This window comes from Sitodiplosis mosellana, unplaced genomic scaffold, assembly GCF_009176505.1.
Source record: "Sitodiplosis mosellana isolate CC-2019 unplaced genomic scaffold, AAFC_SMos_1.0 Smas_scaffold_6226, whole genome shotgun sequence".
Taxonomy (NCBI): Eukaryota; Metazoa; Arthropoda; class Insecta; order Diptera; family Cecidomyiidae; genus Sitodiplosis; species Sitodiplosis mosellana.
The window spans coordinates 8,948,840-8,969,219 of NW_022601467.1; the positions used below are offsets into that span (position 1 = coordinate 8,948,840).

A 20,380-nucleotide genomic window follows, 5' to 3' on the forward strand; every position below is an offset into this window, starting at 1 on the left:
TAACTCGGCAACACAGAAAAATGCTTAAGTGCAGAAGAAGATTTGCGTTTGCAAACAACATTTTAAACATTTCATTTCTTGTTCCTTCACTTTGTTCTCTCTCATTCTTTTGCTTGATTTCACTCACTCTCTCCCTTTTACGCTCGCTTTCACACACGCTCGCCTTCCATTTTCACTCGGTCGCCGCCGGTTTGATTTGTTTTTGTTGATCGAAAAACACTCGAAGACATCCACTATCATCTGCAGTCACTCATTCCCCCGCGTGAAATGAAACGCATCTTATGTACATTGTACAAGCAATATTGTTTTTACGCGATGGTGAAAAGTAGAAGAAAGGCGGTGCAAAAGCAATAAAAACAATAGAGAACTTAAAATTAAAACAAATTTGCATGAATCCGGTATTTTACTTAAGAATCTTTTGCCGCGACCATCACCACCACCATGGCCACCGCTATACATTTTTCTATCTCGAGACACCGGGAGAGGGGGAGGGAGGTATGCAGATAGAGAAAGAGAAAAACATTAAAGACCACTTCCGTTACAAAGTGAGTTTCAAGTGTACTTATTATGTGTTTGATTCACAACACATAGCATTTCGTTCGGAATTTCGTTTATTCGCCATTTGTCTATGGAATATATTATTCGGAAATGTTATAAATTGCGTTAAGTTTGTATATATTTTGCATTTTATACCGAAGCAAATGTAACCAATGGTAAAATCTCTGATTTTAATTGCAAATAAATACAATTTTCGCCGTAATGAATTGTTTGCTCGAGGTTAGAAAACGGACGAATACATAAATAGGTGACGCTGAGAGAAAAGGAGACGACACACGGGAAGCGAGAAAGGAAAAGAGAGTGGGAGAAAGAGAGAGAGAGAGAGAGAGAGAGAGAGAGAAAAAAGAAAGAGCGGGCTGTGTGTTCAGTGCGTGGATTGTGTCGTGATTGTGCCGCTTAAGTAAATACGGTTACGGTGTGGTATAAAATATGCATATTTTGAACGCGCTCAAGAAATGACATCCACACACATACACCCAACGTGAACGGTAACAATGGAAAGCATTTAATTTTTATCGCTATCGAATGGGGCGGGTCATGTTATAACACCGGAGCTGAGTTGAGTCGAGTTGAGCCAAGCCGAGTCGCGTTGAGTCGAACAAATAAATTCAGCATGAATTATGTCCCGTTTAAAAAAGCATTCTACTTTGTCTCTATGGATCCGGTTAGCATACCGTCATTTACCACTTTGCTCAATGATTTATTGGATGGAAATCTTTACTTGAAATTAGGGCGATACGCTTTCAACGCAATTTGTTTATTTGCTTGGAGTCTTGCTGCATTTGTTTGTTTTCACTTCATTTACTTATGCGTTGCTTTCATTTGATTCTAAATCATCATTTTTTAGCTAGCTTATTCATTTTCAAATGCAAACATTCATAAGTCTTGTTGAATTTCAAGAAGATCCCATCTCGCCATCACTCCACTCAAAAGCATCTCTGACTGTTATTACCATATCGATTTATTTGCGTTTAATTAGTAAATTGGGCATTATTTTCCCCATCCATACACAAATACAATAATATGAATAAATGATAGAAATGATTGGCTTGAATTTTTAGAAATGACTTGGAGTGAAAAACTTCTTATGCACACGATCTTTTCATCAGAACTGAATTCTCACTCATTTCGATTATATTATACGTACACGTTTTAGTATATATGGGTATATGCTTGAAGCGAATCCAACATGTTATTTAAAGCGACACGTGATCAAAGCGTTGCATTTAATCTCTTTACTCAAAAGCAGTTCGGATATGAAAAACCTATTACAGCAACCATATTGAAGATGGATGAAAGAGCATTGAGTTCGACACGCACATAAGATTTTAGTATGATTTTGATTGCAAGGCAGAATTCCAGAATACCATACGGTTTCCATTATGAAATTGTGCTACACATATGAGCAGTGAGTATTCACTGGCACACATACACACGCGCTCGCCAAAAGCAACACTGTTGAAAACATAACCATTTTTAAAGAGCGATAGAGAGTGAGAGAATGATGAAATTCACTTGAAATTGCCTCATATAAATCGAATAGTGGTGAAAATGCACACCACTTACGACCAAACAAGAGAATTATAATACAAAATTTCTTTTACATGTAATGTGTGATTTTATTTTGTTGCACTTCTGAAATTGTATGCACATTGTACGGAAGGGAGCTTGAGAGCGTGTGTGTGAGAGAGAGAGAGACCAAATGTAGAGTGGTGCAGAAAGCTCGAAACGATGTTGCATCCGATGCAGTTTGCAATTTAATTTGAAGACGCGTGCAACGGCTTTCTTTCATCAAAGTTAATTAATAATAAAGTTTACAGATCGTAATCCATGTGTTGGTGCGGTTTGGATATGCATGCAATGCCGTCGTTTGATACAACGAGCACTGCAATTTTCGATGCACAAACGAAACCTTTTCCGATCTTTTTGAGGGATGCGAACGAGATAGAGATTCATTCTAGTACTTTTGGGATTGGTGTCACTTAAAGCGCGCACACACACACACCCATACAAACACTCAGTTTTACACATTGTACAACGAAAATGGCGAACAAAGGAACAAAGTAAATGACGATAATGCCATGCATTTGTGAATAAATGGGAACGAATATACATACATTGATGGTAAGAAGTTTAAATTGCTGCTTCAGCGTGTTTTGAGGCGGGCGATGATGATTTTGCACTTTACATATGTGCAAATTGATTGTTCTCAATGCATCTCATTGTGATTTGAATTTAATTTTCTTGCAAAACCGTCAACTTTTCAAACTATTCATTCGAGCCATGATCCCAAGATTTGGTTAGCCGCCAGGGGACATATTGCGACCTAATCAGACGTTGATGAATTGATTCAATTTCATTTTTTTTTAACAAAACAAAAATGTTGAATAGAATTTTAAATTCGAAATAACAATATCTTCGCACACTGAACGGGTTGGATTGGGTTGAGTAAATATGGATTCCATTCTTCAATTTCATAAAGACTATAGATAGATATACAATTTCACAATGTTCGACACATTCGCTGTATGAATGAATGCCATATCCAGTGTATATTTTTGAATGAACAAATGATTATATTCCCCTGGGTTGACACATTGTGGCATCATAATCATGCTTGAATTTGCAATCGAATCGTTGACATAAAATGTGAATCAAAGTGAGCACATTCAACCAAAAATAAAACTGAAATCGCCTCACTGATGGATATTTGATGTTGATGAAGAGTTTACCAACGATATTCATAAATAAGAAATTATCGCATAAAAATAACGCATCAAATGTGCTCTCGCCGATGCATTTATAATGGTGGTACTTAGTCCAAACAACGAAGCCCAAAACTTTTTCATTACAATATGCATTGTATGGCATTTGCATCCACTCAATTGTGACTATTATTTTTGTTATTCTACAAATCATGTGGGTCTTTCTCTCTCTCTCTCTCTCTCTCTCTCTCTCTCCCTCTCTCTCTCTATCTTTCTGACTTGAATATGTCTTTTTCTGTTTAACTCAGAGAACACCACACTGTGCGCTAGCTAGTCGACTAGTCTATGTATACCATACACCCATAAAATGGGAAAATGAATTTAAATGTTTATTTATTGTGAAATTCCAACATACAATTGACTTTATAATACAAAAGTCATTCGACTATGCTATCAGCAACCAAAGCTCTAGCAACACAACGAAATGGCAAATACAATTGAAAGTCTTCATATATTTGCTGCACGAATCCATGTATTTGCCCTTTGATTTGAGTGTGTGTGTGTGTGTGTGTGTGTGTGTGTGTGTGTGTCTGAGACATCCATTGGAACTGCGGCGTAAGAGTGAGAGAAAGGAATAAAGGAAGAAAAGAAGAGAGTGTCTAATAGGTGAGCTTTGAAAATCGAATAAGGCACCAAGGAATACGATATGGTCGTGTGTCGAAATACACACATACAATGCCATTTAGCAGGCAAATCGCATCGACTGAACATTCTATGCAATTTTTGCTGAACAAACGTCGCTTTGGCACACATCCGATGGTGTTTGCACTAGACGTCAACCGACAGCATTGAAGTGGTGTGAAGTGCTTACTGAAGAATGGCTCTGAATTGTGTACGCTCAGCACAATTACATGTATATCGGATTCATTTAAGTGAAAAATAAAGGATAAAGGCAGTTCTGTGTGTTATGTAAATGGATGTTTGTTTCACTTTCAACAACAATAACAATAACACCTCTGAATATGTATATATTCATGTATGCATTTAAAAAGCCAAGCAATATTATGTCAAAGGCCACCAACACACACAAATTACTCAGCATGAATCAAAATCACAAACAAAATGAGAACAGCATGTCTTTCATTTTGATGAAGGGAATCTGAGTATTAAATGAAAAAAAAAAACCAAAAAATGACAATTTCTCCAAACATTTCAAACACACCCTTCTTTGAAGAAAAAAATCCAACTAAAAATGCACAAAGTTGAACTAAATCTATAATTATGAACTCCAACTGGAATCGCAATTAAATGGCACATTATAATTAGTGCGGTAGTGTCATGGAAAAACGGGAACAAACCGAACTTTGAAGCCATCATTTAAAATTGTTTGTGGGATGGAGTGCCATTTTGCTGAGGTTTTTGGTTGCACCATTGATTTTCATGTATGGCATAAATGAAACGTGGACACTGGAAACGGGGGGAAGAGAGAGAGAGGGAAACACATGAAAACAAACACCTTAGCTATCATGTGGCAACGCATTCGCACATAGCAACTACACTCTGCAAAAGTCAATTATGAAGTGTATCGATGTATTCTATTTGTTTCGAGTTGGTTCACTTCGAATGTTTGGCACATCGAATCGATTCCCATAATATGGGTTAGCAAAATGGAGTCAACGGAAAAGTTTTCCGTTCAATGAATGAATTGTTGTAGGTGTAGGTGTGACACCAGTTCTTCGATTATTTGTCCATATACATAAACGTTTGTTGAGGATTTGCGATAAAAGGCTTTTCGATTATCGTATAATCGAGCACAATTTGAGAGTGAGATAGAGAGTGAACGAGGTGGCTCAACGCAAAAGAAGCGACATTCGAAGCGTAAGCGAGACAGGACATCCGTACGACCGAATTTCAAATCAGGTACAAAAAATGGTAACTTTCGTCCAAGCAATGGCGATGTGCAGAAACTGATATGGAAAAAGGAGATTAAGTCAATAAAATTGCTGTTTTATTCAAATTTTTCTCCGGCCGTATTTTGCATTTGGTATTGTGTATTGCAGATCCCATCGAAGTCTATCTCGATGTGAGTCGCTTCCCGAAAGGTGCACACACACACACACACCCTTACACATACACACATACAATGAATCCAATACAATTCCGGCGCAATGAACAAACGTTATTTAAATGCAAATTAACATCGGCTTACGGAGAAAGCAAATAATAATAATAATATAACAACAAAGTCTCGCATTAATTACAACTCATCCCATAATGCGTTGGAGAGACACTGCTTTTTTTCTACTTTCGATTGAGCTTGGTTGAGGTTGGTTGGTTGGTTGGTTGGGGGCTGTGTTGCGAGCACCGTCGCAAACTGCATTAATTCCGATGTGAAAATCGATTGCGAATTTCCAATCAATTCATCGATGATTCGCATCTCAAAATGCCAAAATGTCTACTTATCCGGCAAAGTAGAATGAAGACGCGCGCGCAAACACACAAGCATAGGATCAATAAAATGGTATTTGCACAATATTCCCAGAGTTGATGGGTAAGACAAGGATTTTCAATTAAACTCACTGGGTGAATCACAGGGCGCACCTCGACGCAATCCAATTTCTTTCATGTTGACGATATTCATTCTCGATATCAAATGGATAGGAACCGTTATAACCGTTCGCTGAATATGAGGTGAAGAGGTGGATAGTCGCAAAACATCAAATAACGGATCAGATTGGATTGGATCGGATCGAATCGACAATACAACGCACACAGGAAATCACATTTTAATAAATAATTCAGATGGGATTCTTCATTTATGTATTATTTATAAGAGTTCTTAAATGCGTGTGCATATGAGCATGTACTGGTTACTGGTGCTGGTGCTTGCATCGAAATCCGAAAAGAAATTGCGACAAATCTCGACAACAAATATTCGATGTGAAATAAAGAGCAAGAACAAAAAAGAGTCCATTTGTACAGCGACCCTCTTCTCATTTTCGCCAGGTACATCGAAATCCATTTCGGAAAATTTATGGCAAACTTACTTAGCAACACGGGCGTAACAACAAATAAATAAAGATTGCGTGAAGAAGTCATTCATGATGGGAAAAAAAAACACACACGCAGTCAAAATCACGGAAATGAAGAAAAATGTCACGCATTCCGGATCTAAATATATGTATGTGACTGGCAATTTGTTTGAATAGTTTTCTTTGCGCTTGACTCTGTATAAGACCGGCTTATCACCAAAATCCTTCGCATTACCTTGCCCTATTTGCCCATGAATCCAACCAAGTCGCTCAAGATGCTACAATGTTAAACAACCGGTGTTCGGCACGTGATCGTGATATATGGTAAATGTCCGAAGAGATTTTTCACCGTTCACAATGGATTTATGGGAAGGAGGTGCTAAAGATTGAACATTGCAACAAGATTGAAATCAACTTTTTGTACAATTGACATTGAAATATGTCGAATTTACATACACGTCCATCATAATGCAACTCATTTCATCATCTTACACACAGAATTATTATGGTTTCATCATGAAAAATTGTAGATAAGCAGAAACTGTTTGTCCAAAAGTTATGATAAAAGGTGGGATGGAAATGATACATTCAAAAATTAAATGGGTATAGTATTGATTTACATTCTAACGAGGAATGAAAAATGCGTTTACAAAAACATGTATACCATGCGTTGGATGTTACAAAAATATCCAACAGATTGATACATTGTTGGAATTATAAATAAAAAATGTAACCTAATTTCTGGTCAATTCACAAGGATAATAACAAATGGAACCAAAAAAAGCGATCGAATATCAAATACTGATTCCCGAATAAAAAAACGAATTCAATAATTGTTGCCTGCAGGAAATATGCTATTTGTCGTTTGAATTTCATGAAATCGTGATACGTATCAATATCAGTGTCATATATTCCACTTTCTCTCATGTTAGCAGTACCAATATTTGCGCTTTTATTTTCCATTCAATAAAAAGGATTGCTTTTATTTCGATTTAAACCAAATGCATGTATCTAATGCCATCTTATGCCCTCAATCGAAAGCTAATTTTCGAAAAATTTTGCCATGAGCTTGAAATCCATATGTAAAAATTAATTCTTGAGCATTGGCTAAAATGTTTTTGACGAAAATAAACGGAATTTTCCCATTTCCCATAGAAAATGTGTTACAAGTGTTATTTACCGCATACAATCGGTACAAAACGGTTGTGCCATCGAATATTTTCCACGAAATCGGTTTGTGACTTTGCTATAGCTTTCGGTTTATAAGTCGACGAGATGACGTTTAAAATGTCAAAACACAATTCCAATTGTCAGAATCGTCTCGGTTTCGAGGTTACGTATTGTAAAATCAAAATAAAGAGAAAAAAAATGATGACTTCGTTAACTGGGCGAATTTTTGTCAATAGTGCCAGCATTTTAAATGGTTTATACAAATCACAGTCATTTACAAAATGCATTCGACAAATGCATTTATTAACAAATCAACCGCCTATGGTTATATCACGCGTAGCAACACTTACATCAATACAAAATCCATGTTCTGCACTGAGTCCAATTGTTTACAATCCCGTACGATTTAAAAAGAACAAACGCAGCAGCAATCGAGATGAGGAGGAAAAAGATGAGGACAGTGATGCAGAAGACGGTGATGGGGATCTTAGCGAATTTAAAGAGGGTGACAAATCAGATAGACATCTTGCTCAAGTCAAAGTACAAACGTTACGACTAGACACTGTGGTCAAAGCCGGTCTTGGACTACCCAAAAGGTAAGACGACCAATGTTGTTAATTAAATGGCCAAACCTTAGCTAAAAGCACTCTCTTCTTTTCCAGGAAAATTGAGAAATTATTCTACGAGAGCAAAATTCGAATCAATGGCAAAAAAGTTGCCAAAAAATCGATGGATGTATTATGCATCGTTTCATTTTAATTATTTGTTTCCTTGAACATGAATGAAATATTCTATAAATTTTCCCTGTTTTATTTTCATTCAGATTCTAAAAGAGTGTGAAATTGACGTAATCAAAGGACCCAGCCCCGAAAATCCGGACTTTTTGTTAGTTAGTCGCATCGAAATTCTTCAAGTGAAAGCGGAGGGATTAAACTTCGTCCTAACGATTCGTCGTAACAAAAACCTCACAATCGAAAACTATGAATAGTCATTAATTTAAAGAAAAATGTGTACAATTTAAACATTGATTTGAAATTCGATATCGAAATAAATGCGTGATATTTTTTTATTGGCGCAAATTTTTGGTTAAAAAAAAACCATACCTATAGTATGAATTGCGGTGTTAAACCAAACAAAAGCTCATGATACTTGGTGACAATGGCAGCGTCTCTGTTGAAAATAGACGAAAAGAAAATTATGACTTGAATCAATTGTTAAGAAATGATAATAATTGTATCAGTACTTATAATTTGTTGACAAATGCATTAGCTTCTTGAGAATTGGTGGTGCCAGCCATGGATTGAACGCACGAATGTGTGTAACATACCCGAAAACGATCGGAAATACAATATGAATAATTTTGATTTTGTCCAATGGGATCCATGTCACAAATGATTTGATTTGTTCGTAGTAGAGCTTCCAATAAATTTCAATGATGGTAATGGCCGTATGAGAGAAAATCGATTGATCGGGATACAAATAGAAAACAAGACCGCACAGCAATGAAGCCAGCTTATTATCTTTCTTCGAAACCTCTTCACTCAAATAGATGTTACGACGACTCAACCAACAATTTAAAAACTGAAATCGATATTGATTAGATAGAAATTGAAAATAATGATAAAAATTTTCTTTCCGATAGTAATCTAGAGCATACTCTGTAAATTCCCACGTAACCAACTAAAAACAGCACCAAATTCCAGTTTAACCGTTTAAAAAAGACTTCGAAAAATTTTAACGGATTCTTCAATATTAAGCTATAGTTGTAAATGATATTCCGGGCAATCTCCAAACCAAGACCAAACTTGAAGAACTTTTTTATACCCTTGGACAATGACAATGGCAATTGAATTGAAATGTTAACGAATATTGATTGAGATATTTTTGTTTTGTTTTTTAAGAATTAGTATGAAACTCACTTCATAAATGTAAGAGTCACAATTCATTTCATGTGCACAGCATTTGATTTGTGAGCGAACAATGGGCGATAGTTTATCCATGTATTGACTCTCTTCGTAGAATTCATGATAGTCGGTCTTTGGTTTTAGCGGTTGGGTCAACCAATAAAATCGACCGCTTCGATTCTCTCTCAATCCATGCATCAGCGTTGCATTCAACAGCATGAATGCAATTGTAATTGCCCAACGGGAATTACGCAAAATTCGAAAAATATAAAAATCACCACGCAAAAGTGAAACTTGGAACGCCTAGATTTAATGAAATTCAGTGGATGAAAACCGATCATAAGATGCTTGTTGAAAATTAAATCGAAAAATGTAAGAAAATAAATAAATATGACAAGAAAGGAGAGTAAGATATCACTTACAACTGTTGACAGACCATGAGCATAATGGTAATTGGCGCGTTCAGCTAATACCCAACTGCTAATAAATGCACCCAAACCAGATGGAACGGCCAAAACAGTCGGATAGTAGAAGCATCCAAATAATTTTCTTCAAAAAATAAAACACAACGGTTTTTTATCTGATTTTTGATCGTTTTTTTTCTATTTTTCAGCAAATAAAAGCGAATTTTTAAAATTTTCAGTTCAAATTACCTGAATAAGCAAATGTTTGATAAACCCAAACCACTCACCAGCCAAGCACCCAAAAAAAAGTCGACAAACATACGGAAACTTTGCCGAAACACATCCTTATTTAGATGACGGATTTTCATAATAATTGGAATCTGATTCGATGAGAATAATTTTGGTTAATTTTTTTTATGATTGCAACTTGATTGAATTTGATATGTGTGTTTGTGTATGTGAATTTACCAGGGCCAATGGCAGCACAAACTTTGTACAACTTGCAATGGTTCCTGTGAAATTCCAGACGGTTGATTGCCAGCACGTTTCTCCCACATGAATCACTTCATCACAAGCAAGTTGTCTCGCGGCTTGTTGAAAATATTTAGAAAAAGTTGTCATTTTTTTGGGTTGAAACTTGTTTTCTCACACTCAACTCCAAAACAGTTCTATGTCATTTCGGGGAAAATTTTACCAATGCATTGCAACACATTCAATTGAATTGCAAATTTGGTGCTGAGACAAAGATGAAAATATGTTTTATGCAACACGAGTCGATTGTATTGTTTCCCCGTATGCAATATTGCTTCAAATTGAATGCATTTCCAATGAAAGTGAATTTAATTATCGTGCATAACTGATTGCAACGTATTCTCTTTGTTGGCTCAGCTTAAATATGCAAAATCAGTTGTTTTTTTCCCCTTTGTTGTTTATACGCTGCATTGCACTGACGCTCTGTTTTTTTTTGTGAATTTTAATTTTAAAATTTCTGTTATTCCATGAATCGACCTTTTTTTAACAATGCTATCGTGTATTTGCACTGCACGCAATGTTTTTTGTCGCCGAGACTTTTGGAACCGACTGTCTGATTTATAATTCATATATTTCGTCGGTTCGATTGATCAAGGGTCAAGTTTGTGTGTTTTGTATCGCGAACCAATTTAGACGTTGGCGAGAGAAGAGTGAATACAGTACCGGACCGTGTGTGTGACATAAAGATCTTTCGTACAAAATGAGTGTTTTTAGTAAATTTTTCAACGAGGCATTGGCACCTGCAACATGCCGAGATATTGTGCACCCACATACAGATAGCTGCTTCAAAGCGGCACTCGGATACTTTTTTAAGCCCATCTTTACAACGACACAATTTTTCATACCACTCTTCATGGTAAGCATTCATTATCTCACTTCTGAAGTGCTTGGATTTACTTTGTATAATCAAAAATCTTTCGCGACACACAAGATTTCGATAGCAGCACGAAAAAATAAGATCGATCAAGAAGCATTTGCTGAAATGCTGAGAAGTTTTGTGGGTGCCGTTTCAGCCAGCTTACTGACCGGCTCCATCGGAACATGTTTCATGTGCATTCTTTAGTAAGCGCATTTTTTCATCCGGATTTTTGAATAAATGAAAAGAAAAAAATTGAATTGTATCTTTTTCTGTAGTAAAATTTTTGGCCGGTTCTTTTGCTATACAATTGTTGGATTTCCTGGGTTTTTAGGTGCATTAAGTATTTTTACTGTTCCCAATAAAATCGCAATCATGTTCACTCACAGTGCTCTTGTTATGGTGAGTTGGGAAATTTTGGTAAAGACATCTTAGTCATTACTAATCTGAAATATCGTTGATAGGTGACTGAAACATTGATCAGACGACGCGGCAGCATATTCTTCAAATTATTGGATCGTGTGATTTGGTTCCGTACTTTGGTCTTTATGCTATTGAGTGCGATTACTTTGGATAGTTTACGAAAAGTGAAGCCGGATATTTCTTGGTAAATATGGCTAGAGCTACTTAAATGAGTCGATCTAATGTAATTAGCAAATTTTTTTCAGGTTTATTCAGCCAGTAAGAAGACGATCAAAACGTCGGTATGAAAACTATGATGAGAGTCCGTTATTTGATTCAATCTTCCCAGTCACTGGGAATGTCTGCAGCCATAAACTGGGATGTGACGAGTTTATATTAAATGTAGGCATCATTCTTAGAATTACACTTGTATCGCATGAATTGTAAACGAATATTTTCTTTTCGTAGGAACTCAAAAAATACTCCGAAATCGGTGTTGCCATCGCATTGCTTCAGAGCATCTTTAGGAACTTTGGTCATTTGAAACGTAACATATTCGGAGGCATTTGGACTATAATCAAGGGATTCAATCTAAAATTCATTGTGTTTGCTATTGGCTACCCGAGCGTATATCGAGTAAGACTTATTTTGAATTTCGTACAAGAAAAAAACGATTCTTCTAATTTGAAGCTTAACTTCAAATTTCCTAGAAAACATCCATTTCCTAATTCATATGATCACTTTCAGATTCTCACCTGTTTTTTCAACCGATACAATGGGTATGAGTCGAAGTTTGCCAATTACACTGCTGCATTTTTGGCCGGTGGTTTTTTCTATTTTTATCCGCAGCTGTCATTTTTAGCGTATGGCATTGCATGCACAATTGAAATATTGTGGCAACGTCTTCGTCGACATCGAAAATTCGCCATCATATGCAATGTGGATGAATTGCCATTGGCACGAATTTTCTATCCAATTTTGATGGGATTTTTATTTCATATGCGTTCATTTTTTCCATGGCAAACTCCAACACTCATCCATAAAGCGATGAAATTTGTGAAATGCCGACAGTAAGTTGATTAACAGTTGAACAAATCAATTCATTTTAAATCAACAATTTGATTGAATTTCGTTTCATTTTCCATTCAAAACGTAGCGATGAACAAATGTTGATGAATTGCTATTCATTCTTAATTCCATCACATGCTTAATTGGAAAATATCGGGTACTGTATGTTGTGACGTTGAAACTACGCTGGACTTTATTTCGTTAAAAACAAAGTAAAATGAAACTAGAACCGAATATTTAGTTATTTTGTTATTTGTTTGTCGATTTATTCTAATTTCATATATATATATGTGTATGTGCGTGTGTACGAATGCGTGCGCGCGCCATTTGAGTAACCAATGTTCATATTGAGTTCTTTGAATAAATATACTTGTTTATTGAATTTGCATATAAAATGTAGACATTTGTTAATTTCCTTACTTTGTTTCATTACGTTGGCTGTACGGCCATATGGGTAGTGCGGCTTAAATAGCAAGTAACAGCACTTAGTGTGTCAGTGCTCTTTGTACTGAAACCGAAGAGATTTGTTTGTCGTCGTGTGTTTACACTGGAAAAGTGAGTTGAAAAAAGACGAGCGCAATGGCGGCCTTGAGTAAATATTATAGTGAAATTATGCGAAATCATAATGTAACGTGTGCATATGTGCTGCATCCCAACGAGTCATGCTCGTGGTTTTTAATCAAAACTCTGCCCATCACTATATTTCGAGTGTCTCAGTTTTTTGTTCCATTATATTTTGTGAGTGCTATTTGGTTTAGAGGAGGAAAAATCGTTGATTAAAAATGGGTCAAATTTGATTTGATTGAATTTTCAGTTGCCGTTGCTTGCTAATTCAAAAAAACTCAACAAGGAAAAAGTGTACGAAGTTCTTGAGGTGTTTGTGAGCTCAGTAGTCGGCGGGAGTTTCACGGTGAGAGGAGAATTTTCGAAAGAACAAGTGAAAAAAAAACTGAATCTGAACAACAAAAAAACATCTTTTTTATAGGTCTATATAGCTTTTTTGACCATTTGCCTTTTATCGTGAGTCAATTTGAAATTCAATTTAATGAACTGCGATAGATAATTGAATCGTACGTTTTTTGGTCGCAATTTATTTTTCTTTGAATCGCCTTCATTTAACAAAACAAATTATTCGACACAATTTTGTTCAAGGACAATTTTACTAATCTATTCAAAAATCACTGATAATTTGCATGTAATTAAGGAACATCTTCGGCCGCTCATCGTTTTGGACTCTGATACCAATCCCAGCAATGACTGGTGGTCTGGCCATCTTCTTTATCAACGATAAGATCCGGAGTTTCTTCAGTCATGCCTGCTCGATTGTCGTATGTTAAAGTTTTAAGCATACGTAGGAATGTGCTACGTTTTGACGTTTTTTTTTTTTTATTTGCAGGTTTTCGATATATTGATGCGCGACGGTTCATTGTGGCCAATGCGAATGTTGAAAACACATCGATCGCTTCGAACGTTACTGTTCATGGTTCTTAGTGGTGTCATTGTGGATTCGATGTACCTAAATAGTGATTCAGTGTTTTGGCTATTTAAACCATTAAAAAAATACCAAAAACCAATCGAAAAAGTTCCGAGTGAATCGAAGCCCATTGATCGACATCACATTTGCCATCATAAAAACAGCTGTGACTCGCATATCTTACACGTACGACAAATACTAACATTTTTTTCCCATATTTTCGATTCATTTTATTAGAATCAAAATAAAGGCTGAAAAATTCCCTCAATTTTTCAGGTTTTCAAAACGTACCTAATGCTTGGAATGGCATTGGAAGTTCTCAAGGCATTCTTTGGCAATTTTGGATTATTTGTACGGAATCCTTTAAGTGGTTTCATTCACGTGATCAAGCATATAAAGCCAAATTACTTACTATTTATCGGTGGCTATCCAACACTTACCCGTCTAACAAATTGCATACTAAATAACTGGCTACAAAAGTCGACGCGTTTAAATCAGGATATATCTGCGGTCATCGGCGGTCTTCCATTCTATTTCTGTGCAAATGAAACGCCAATTCTGGCACACACATTTGCCACGGGCATAGAATCGATTTGGCATCGATACAAAAAATACTCAGATCCAGAAACAAAGACCTATCAATGGTTAACCAAAATTCCATTCATCCCATTGGTGTACATCTTTGGAGGGAGTCTAATGTATACGTCGAGACTTTTCTTTCCGTGGCTTGCTCCAAAGTTTTTGCAACGATTAATGATGCTCATCACAAATTGCAAGTGAGTAAATGTTCTGACCCAATTTTCAGCGAAAAACAAGTGAAAAAAAAACAACATTTCACATAATTTGATCGTGTTATCGTTGATTTTATATTTATAGATTTGATATCATCGGTGAAAGAGTACATTCATTTTGGATACCCGAAGTGATAATTTAAGCACGAATCAATTCGAGTCACCATTAAAGCTGTAATTATGTAATTGTTAATAGGATAAAGAATGTTACATTGAATTTTTGAATGAGGCTAGGGAACAAACCAAACAAAAAAAAAGAGAAATACTAAATGTTATAAGGAATATGAAATATTCAGTGTTTTTGTTTGTTTAGTCGACTTCTTCAATCGACCTCCTCGACAGTTGGGCCTCTTTGTGGGCCAGGACGATGATGAGACGACGACTGCGATGATTGATCGCCACCACCACCACCGGCGCCATGCAATTTTGACATAATTGGTCCGCATACTTGTTGCAATTCTTTCAATTGATGCTCGAATTCCTCTTTTTCGGCCAAATTATTTGCATCCAGCCATGACATTGCCGACGAGCATTTATCTTTAACGGTTTGTTTATCGGAATCGCTGAGTCGATCAGATGGAGCATCTTCAACGGCTTGTTTGCAACCGAAAATGTAAGTTTCCAATTGATTGCGCGCGACAATCTTTTCCTTTTGACGGTCGTCTTCTTCACGGTATTTTTCTGCATCGGATAACATACGATCGATTTCGGCCTTTGACAAACGGCCTTTGTCGTTGGTAATTGTGATCTTCTCTTGACGACCGGTGCTGTTATCCTTGGCCGATACATTCAAAATACCGTCAGCATTCAAATCGAATGTGACCTCGATTTTTGGAACACCCCGTGGCGCGGGTGGGATGCCGTTCAAATTGAATGTGCCCAAAAGGTTATTGTCTTTGGTCATGGCACGTTCACCCTCGTACACTTGAATGGTAACGGCATTTTGATTGTCGCTGTAAGTGGTGAACGTTTGTTGTTGTTTGCATGGAATGCGAGCATTGCGTTCGATGAGTTTGGTCATTACTCCACCAGCCGTTTCGATACCCAACGACAATGGTGTAACATCAACTAGAAGAACATCTTGAATCTTTGAACTGCCTTCGCCACTCAAGATAGCTGCTTGCACTGCGGCACCATAAGCAACCTATACATTATTATTTTTTTGGAAATAATAAATTTTTAAACACAATTTCTTCAAGGAGAATTAAATGTGAGCAAGATACTTACCGCTTCATCTGGGTTGATCGAAAGGTTTAATGCTTTGCCGCAGAAGAAATCTTGAAGCATTTTTTGGATTTTCGGAATGCGAATTGAGCCACCGACCAGAACGACTTCATCGATTTTTCCCTTGTCCAATTTGGCATCGGTCAACGCTTTCTCGACCGGTTGCAATGTTGAGCGGAACAAATCCATGTTCAATTCTTCGAAACGAGCTCGAGTGATTTTGGCATAGAAATCAACGCCTTCATGCAATGCATCAATTTCCAATGAAGCTTCTGTGCTCGATGAAAGTGTTCGCTTAGCCCGTTCACAAGCCGTACGCAAACGGCGCAAAGCACGTGCATTTCCAGTCAAATCTTTCTTATATTTGCGTTTGAATTCCTCCACAAAATGATTGACCAGACGATTGTCAAAATCTTCACCACCCAAATGGGTGTCACCAGCTGTGCTCTTTACTTCAAACAATGAACCCTCGTCAATCGACAGAATTGACACATCAAAAGTACCACCACCCAAATCGAAAATCAACACATTCTTCTCACCCTTCAAGTTTTTATCAAGACCATAGGCCAAAGCGGCAGCCGTTGGTTCGTTGATGATACGCAATACATTTAGCCCAGCAATTGAACCAGCATCTTTTGTCGCTTGACGTTGCGAATCGTTGAAATAAGCAGGCACCGTGATTACGGCATCTTTAATTTTACTGCCCAAAAATACTTCGGCAATTTCGCGCATTTTCGTCAAAACCATCGAGCTAATCTCTTCCGGTGCGAAAACTTTACGTTCGCCCTTGAATTCCACTTGGATTTTCGGTTTTCCACAATCATTGATTACGGTAAACGGCCAGTGTTTGATGTCATCTTGAATTTTCGGATCGTCAAATTTACGGCCAATCAAACGCTTCGCATCGAATACCGAATTTTTTGGATTCATAGCGACCTGTAAAAAAATCACAGAGAGAAAACAAAAAAATTATGACAAAACGAACGAACGAATTATGTCATTTACGGCGTACACATAGTAAATAAAACATGAACCGACGGATTCTCTATTATACAAAAACAGTATAATGCCATAAACGAACGCGCGCGCGATTCGTAGCATGTTTCGAAATTTGATGTCATTGTGAGTAGGCGCTCGCCGATTTGCGTTGCTGTTGCTGTTGCTGCTCTACCTGTGTCACAATGTCAAATTTAGAATCGCCAATTTCATCGCATCGAACACAATCCAATATCAAATATATAATGTTTAGATTAGGTGAACATGGTTCGAATATGCTTATGCGTATATTTGATTTTTAGGAGAAGAAAAAAAAGACACACGCACTGGATGATACTCCCGAAAATTTAGCGGTTACGTGGAACCAAATTGAAAGCTATTTTTAAAAGATTATGTTGTTGCATGTAAATCGTGGGTGTTGCTCATATTGCGCGAGTGCTACTTTGAATTTTCCTCATTGAATTCATGCTAGAGAGAGAGAGAGAGAGAGAGAGAGCGAGAGAGAGCGAGAGAGAGAGAGAGAGAGAGAGAGAAATGAAGCGCCGAAAATATATGTATATATATCCATCGAAATATATGAATAAATATATCAACAAATTACGAAAATAGAATCGGTTTACTCATCCATTGAAACTGTGCGTCATGTTATGTTAGGCTTTTTTTTCGCTTCATACTTCTACATTCGAGAAATTTCGCGTCCGTTCACAGATCACACGCGAAATTCAAAACAAACAGCAAACAATCTCATATATGATTTTATATAAAATTGTCTATATACAATTGTTCAGGTTCATTTGTCGTCCGTACTTTTATGATTGGTTGCGTTATTTTACGGAAATTCAATTCGAAGTGCCCATAAAAATTCGTTTGTGATCTCCGCTCAATCGATACCATATGGACTATGTACATGATGTGCTATGCGTATAACATTTCATTGACAATATCATCGCATAAACAGCGAGAAAACAATCAGCAAACGTTGTGTTTCAATCAAGATAAAGATGAAAAAACACACTGTGCACATCGTGATGAGTGGATGTATGGACTCTAAGAATAAATTGTTAATTAGAACATTTTGCGGTTTTTGCTTAACATACGTCATAGTAACAATTAATAATTCATTAATTGTTTGGCCAAATTCTAGCAGCAGCTACAATAAAACGAACCGAAAAAAGACGTGGCCTGTAAATTGTGCTCTCTCTCTCTCTCTCTCTGTGTGTGTGTGTGTGTGTGTGTGCGTATATTTCGGATTGACCATGTATACCAGCACACTAATGGCTTATTTATTGTTCTGAATAATGCATTAGTATCAATCTCATTGGCGAAAATGCAGCACCAAAAATGGTCAAGTACACGAAAACCTCGATTGTCATCAACAGTGCGACAAACATCAATTTCATGCTCAACATATGCTGCTGCATTATTCACGAAGCATCGCTAAGGGCATTTGTGTGCGCATATCATCAAATGCTTTTCTCGAAAATCAAATACAGCGCAAACAACAACATCAACATTGAGAGAAAAAACACCTAAAAATGCATCGTGCATTTTGATCCAGCGCGCTCGCACTCGCGCTCGTGTTGTTCATGACACACTAAAAAAAACATAACAAATATTTCCATTTCGATTGGGTTTCGTGTCGCTTACCTGATTTTTTGCGGCATCACCAATTAAACGTTCGGTATCATTGAATGCCACATACGATGGTGTTGTCCGGTTTCCTTGGTCGTTTGCAATGATCTCGACTTTTCCATGTTGCCAAACTCCCACGCACGAGTATGTCGTTCCCAAATCAATACCGATTGCCTTTGCCATTCTGTTCGCTTAATTTGTTCTACAAATGAAGAAAAAAGCCACACAATTTTTGTGATAAAGAGTCCGACCCAAAATAAAATGTTAACACATTTTAATTTAATTGTTAAATGAACGGCGAATTTTCATGAAATTGCCAATTTCAAATTGGACTTTTTTTCCATTGAAATATCTGCTCTCTTCAATTTGAAATTTCGATGGACTTTTTTTTAGGAAGAAAATGAAATTTTCAACGAGAAAAAAAACGCAGGAAAACACGGAAAAAAATTTCTTCACAACAAAAAACACTTAATTTGAATTGAATAAATATTTTAATTATAATTTTAATCTTATCATCACCAAAATGTTGATGCTCACACAAAATGCTTGAATAAATTCCAAATGTGTTACGTTCGGAATAGTCAACGTTTACTATGTGGCGCGCACCTTGTATTCACCGGCAAAATCGTAATGAAACTAATCGAAAAGCGTCAGTCAACCGAGCATTTAAATTGCAGCGATCCGTTCGAATGGAGTATGGAATATTTTTGTTTCGTCAAATATTTTTGCGTCTAAAAATAAAATGGATGAGCAGCATCGTCTCGTCGCAGAAATTGCTAGAAGCAAAAAGAAACGCCCAAAACTATGCAAACAGAAATAAACGCAATCAAAACAGCTGTGTTGTTTGTTCTTAATTCTTTGAATACGTTGTTGTGTTATTTATTCAAATTGGTTGCGAGCGTACAATTTTTTATTCCATAATCAAAAATGTTTTTAATTAGATTGAATGAGTCGACCACACGGTGATTTACTTTCGCTTTCCTTTCTTCTTCTTTGCTTCGGGCCATGGGAACCCGCGTGCCTTCAAAACGTCCTGCAAAAAAAAACGTTCAGCACATTTTGCAATTGTAAACAAATAATGATTTTGTGATAGTGAAATTTTGGTGTTGAACAAAAAAAAATGAGTAACCTAACCTGCACATTGTGACAAATTAGATAAGCATTTTCCATAGCACCTACCATGTTCGAACAAAAGAAGAAGAGAATTATGGACTGTCACGTTTCTTCTTTTTTTTTCTTATTTTCACTAAAAATTCATTCAAAATATAGATTTTTCACCTTCACTGAATATATCGCCCTGGATTTTCGATGATTTAGCCGATGATCCACCGGTAGAACGTCCATTTTTCTTTTTGCCGCCTTTTTTCTTCTCTTTGCTACCCGTTGTTGAATCTTTGCTATTACGTTTTTTTGCCCCTTTTCCAGCCATTCCATCCAAACTGGATGCACGAATTTAATTGAAACCAAAGTATTGTTTCAATCGAAATAATGGGCTATCGATTAAACAAGCAGCCAAACGTTGCATAGTAACCATTGGTTGCACTTTACCCATATGAATAAATCAATTCAAATGAATACAGATTTCATAATACGAGAGCAAAAACAATGTTGGAAGAATTGAATAATAACGAGC

At 36.7% G+C, this 20,380-nt stretch overlaps 5 protein-coding genes across 6 annotated transcripts; 2 read left to right on the forward strand and 3 right to left on the reverse strand.

Annotated features, from left to right (window-relative positions):
- The first annotated feature begins 7,612 nt into the window (after positions 1 to 7,612).
- LOC129579147 (uncharacterized) lies at positions 7,613 to 9,953 on the forward strand. The gene is made up of 3 exons (XM_055468825.1): positions 7,613 to 8,061; positions 8,128 to 8,200; positions 8,289 to 9,953. Exons 1-3 carry the CDS (start codon positions 7,664 to 7,666, stop codon positions 8,451 to 8,453), a joined length of 636 nt encoding a protein of 211 aa, XP_055324800.1. The 5' UTR covers positions 7,613 to 7,663; the 3' UTR covers positions 8,454 to 9,953.
- LOC129579144 (uncharacterized) lies at positions 8,519 to 10,812 on the reverse strand. Its single transcript, XM_055468822.1, has 7 exons — positions 10,242 to 10,812; positions 10,023 to 10,153; positions 9,792 to 9,918; positions 9,385 to 9,672; positions 9,123 to 9,290; positions 8,709 to 9,046; positions 8,519 to 8,635 (listed from the first exon to the last, which is right to left on the reverse strand). Exons 1-7 carry the CDS (start codon positions 10,392 to 10,394, stop codon positions 8,569 to 8,571), a joined length of 1,272 nt encoding a protein of 423 aa, XP_055324797.1. The 5' UTR covers positions 10,395 to 10,812; the 3' UTR covers positions 8,519 to 8,568.
- A 1,679-nt stretch (positions 10,813 to 12,491) lies between these two features.
- LOC129579145 (uncharacterized) lies at positions 12,492 to 18,949 on the forward strand. Its single transcript, XM_055468823.1, has 8 exons — positions 12,492 to 12,632; positions 12,719 to 13,368; positions 13,445 to 13,540; positions 13,616 to 13,650; positions 13,835 to 13,958; positions 14,027 to 14,290; positions 14,381 to 14,880; positions 14,981 to 18,949. The coding sequence occupies exons 2-8, from the start codon at positions 13,210 to 13,212 to the stop codon at positions 15,036 to 15,038; spliced, it is 1,236 nt and encodes a 411-aa protein (XP_055324798.1). The 5' UTR covers positions 12,492 to 12,632; positions 12,719 to 13,209; the 3' UTR covers positions 15,039 to 18,949.
- On the reverse strand, positions 14,944 to 19,475 carry LOC129579143 (heat shock 70 kDa protein cognate 2-like). 2 transcript variants are annotated; one of them, XM_055468821.1, is made up of 4 exons: positions 19,354 to 19,475; positions 18,763 to 18,949; positions 16,123 to 17,055; positions 14,944 to 16,039 (listed from the first exon to the last, which is right to left on the reverse strand). In XM_055468821.1, the coding sequence occupies exons 2-4, from the start codon at positions 18,928 to 18,930 to the stop codon at positions 15,218 to 15,220; spliced, it is 1,923 nt and encodes a 640-aa protein (XP_055324796.1). In that variant the 5' UTR covers positions 18,931 to 18,949; positions 19,354 to 19,475; the 3' UTR covers positions 14,944 to 15,217. The 2 variants fall into 2 exon arrangements, with proteins under 2 accessions (XP_055324796.1, XP_055324794.1); XM_055468819.1 differs by having other exon boundaries at positions 19,285 to 19,445.
- On the reverse strand, positions 19,285 to 20,368 carry LOC129579148 (small lysine-rich protein 1). The gene is made up of 3 exons (XM_055468826.1): positions 20,026 to 20,368; positions 19,882 to 19,922; positions 19,285 to 19,780 (listed from the first exon to the last, which is right to left on the reverse strand). Exons 1-3 carry the CDS (start codon positions 20,174 to 20,176, stop codon positions 19,715 to 19,717), a joined length of 258 nt encoding a protein of 85 aa, XP_055324801.1. The 5' UTR covers positions 20,177 to 20,368; the 3' UTR covers positions 19,285 to 19,714.
- Positions 20,369 to 20,380: the final 12 nt, after the last annotated feature.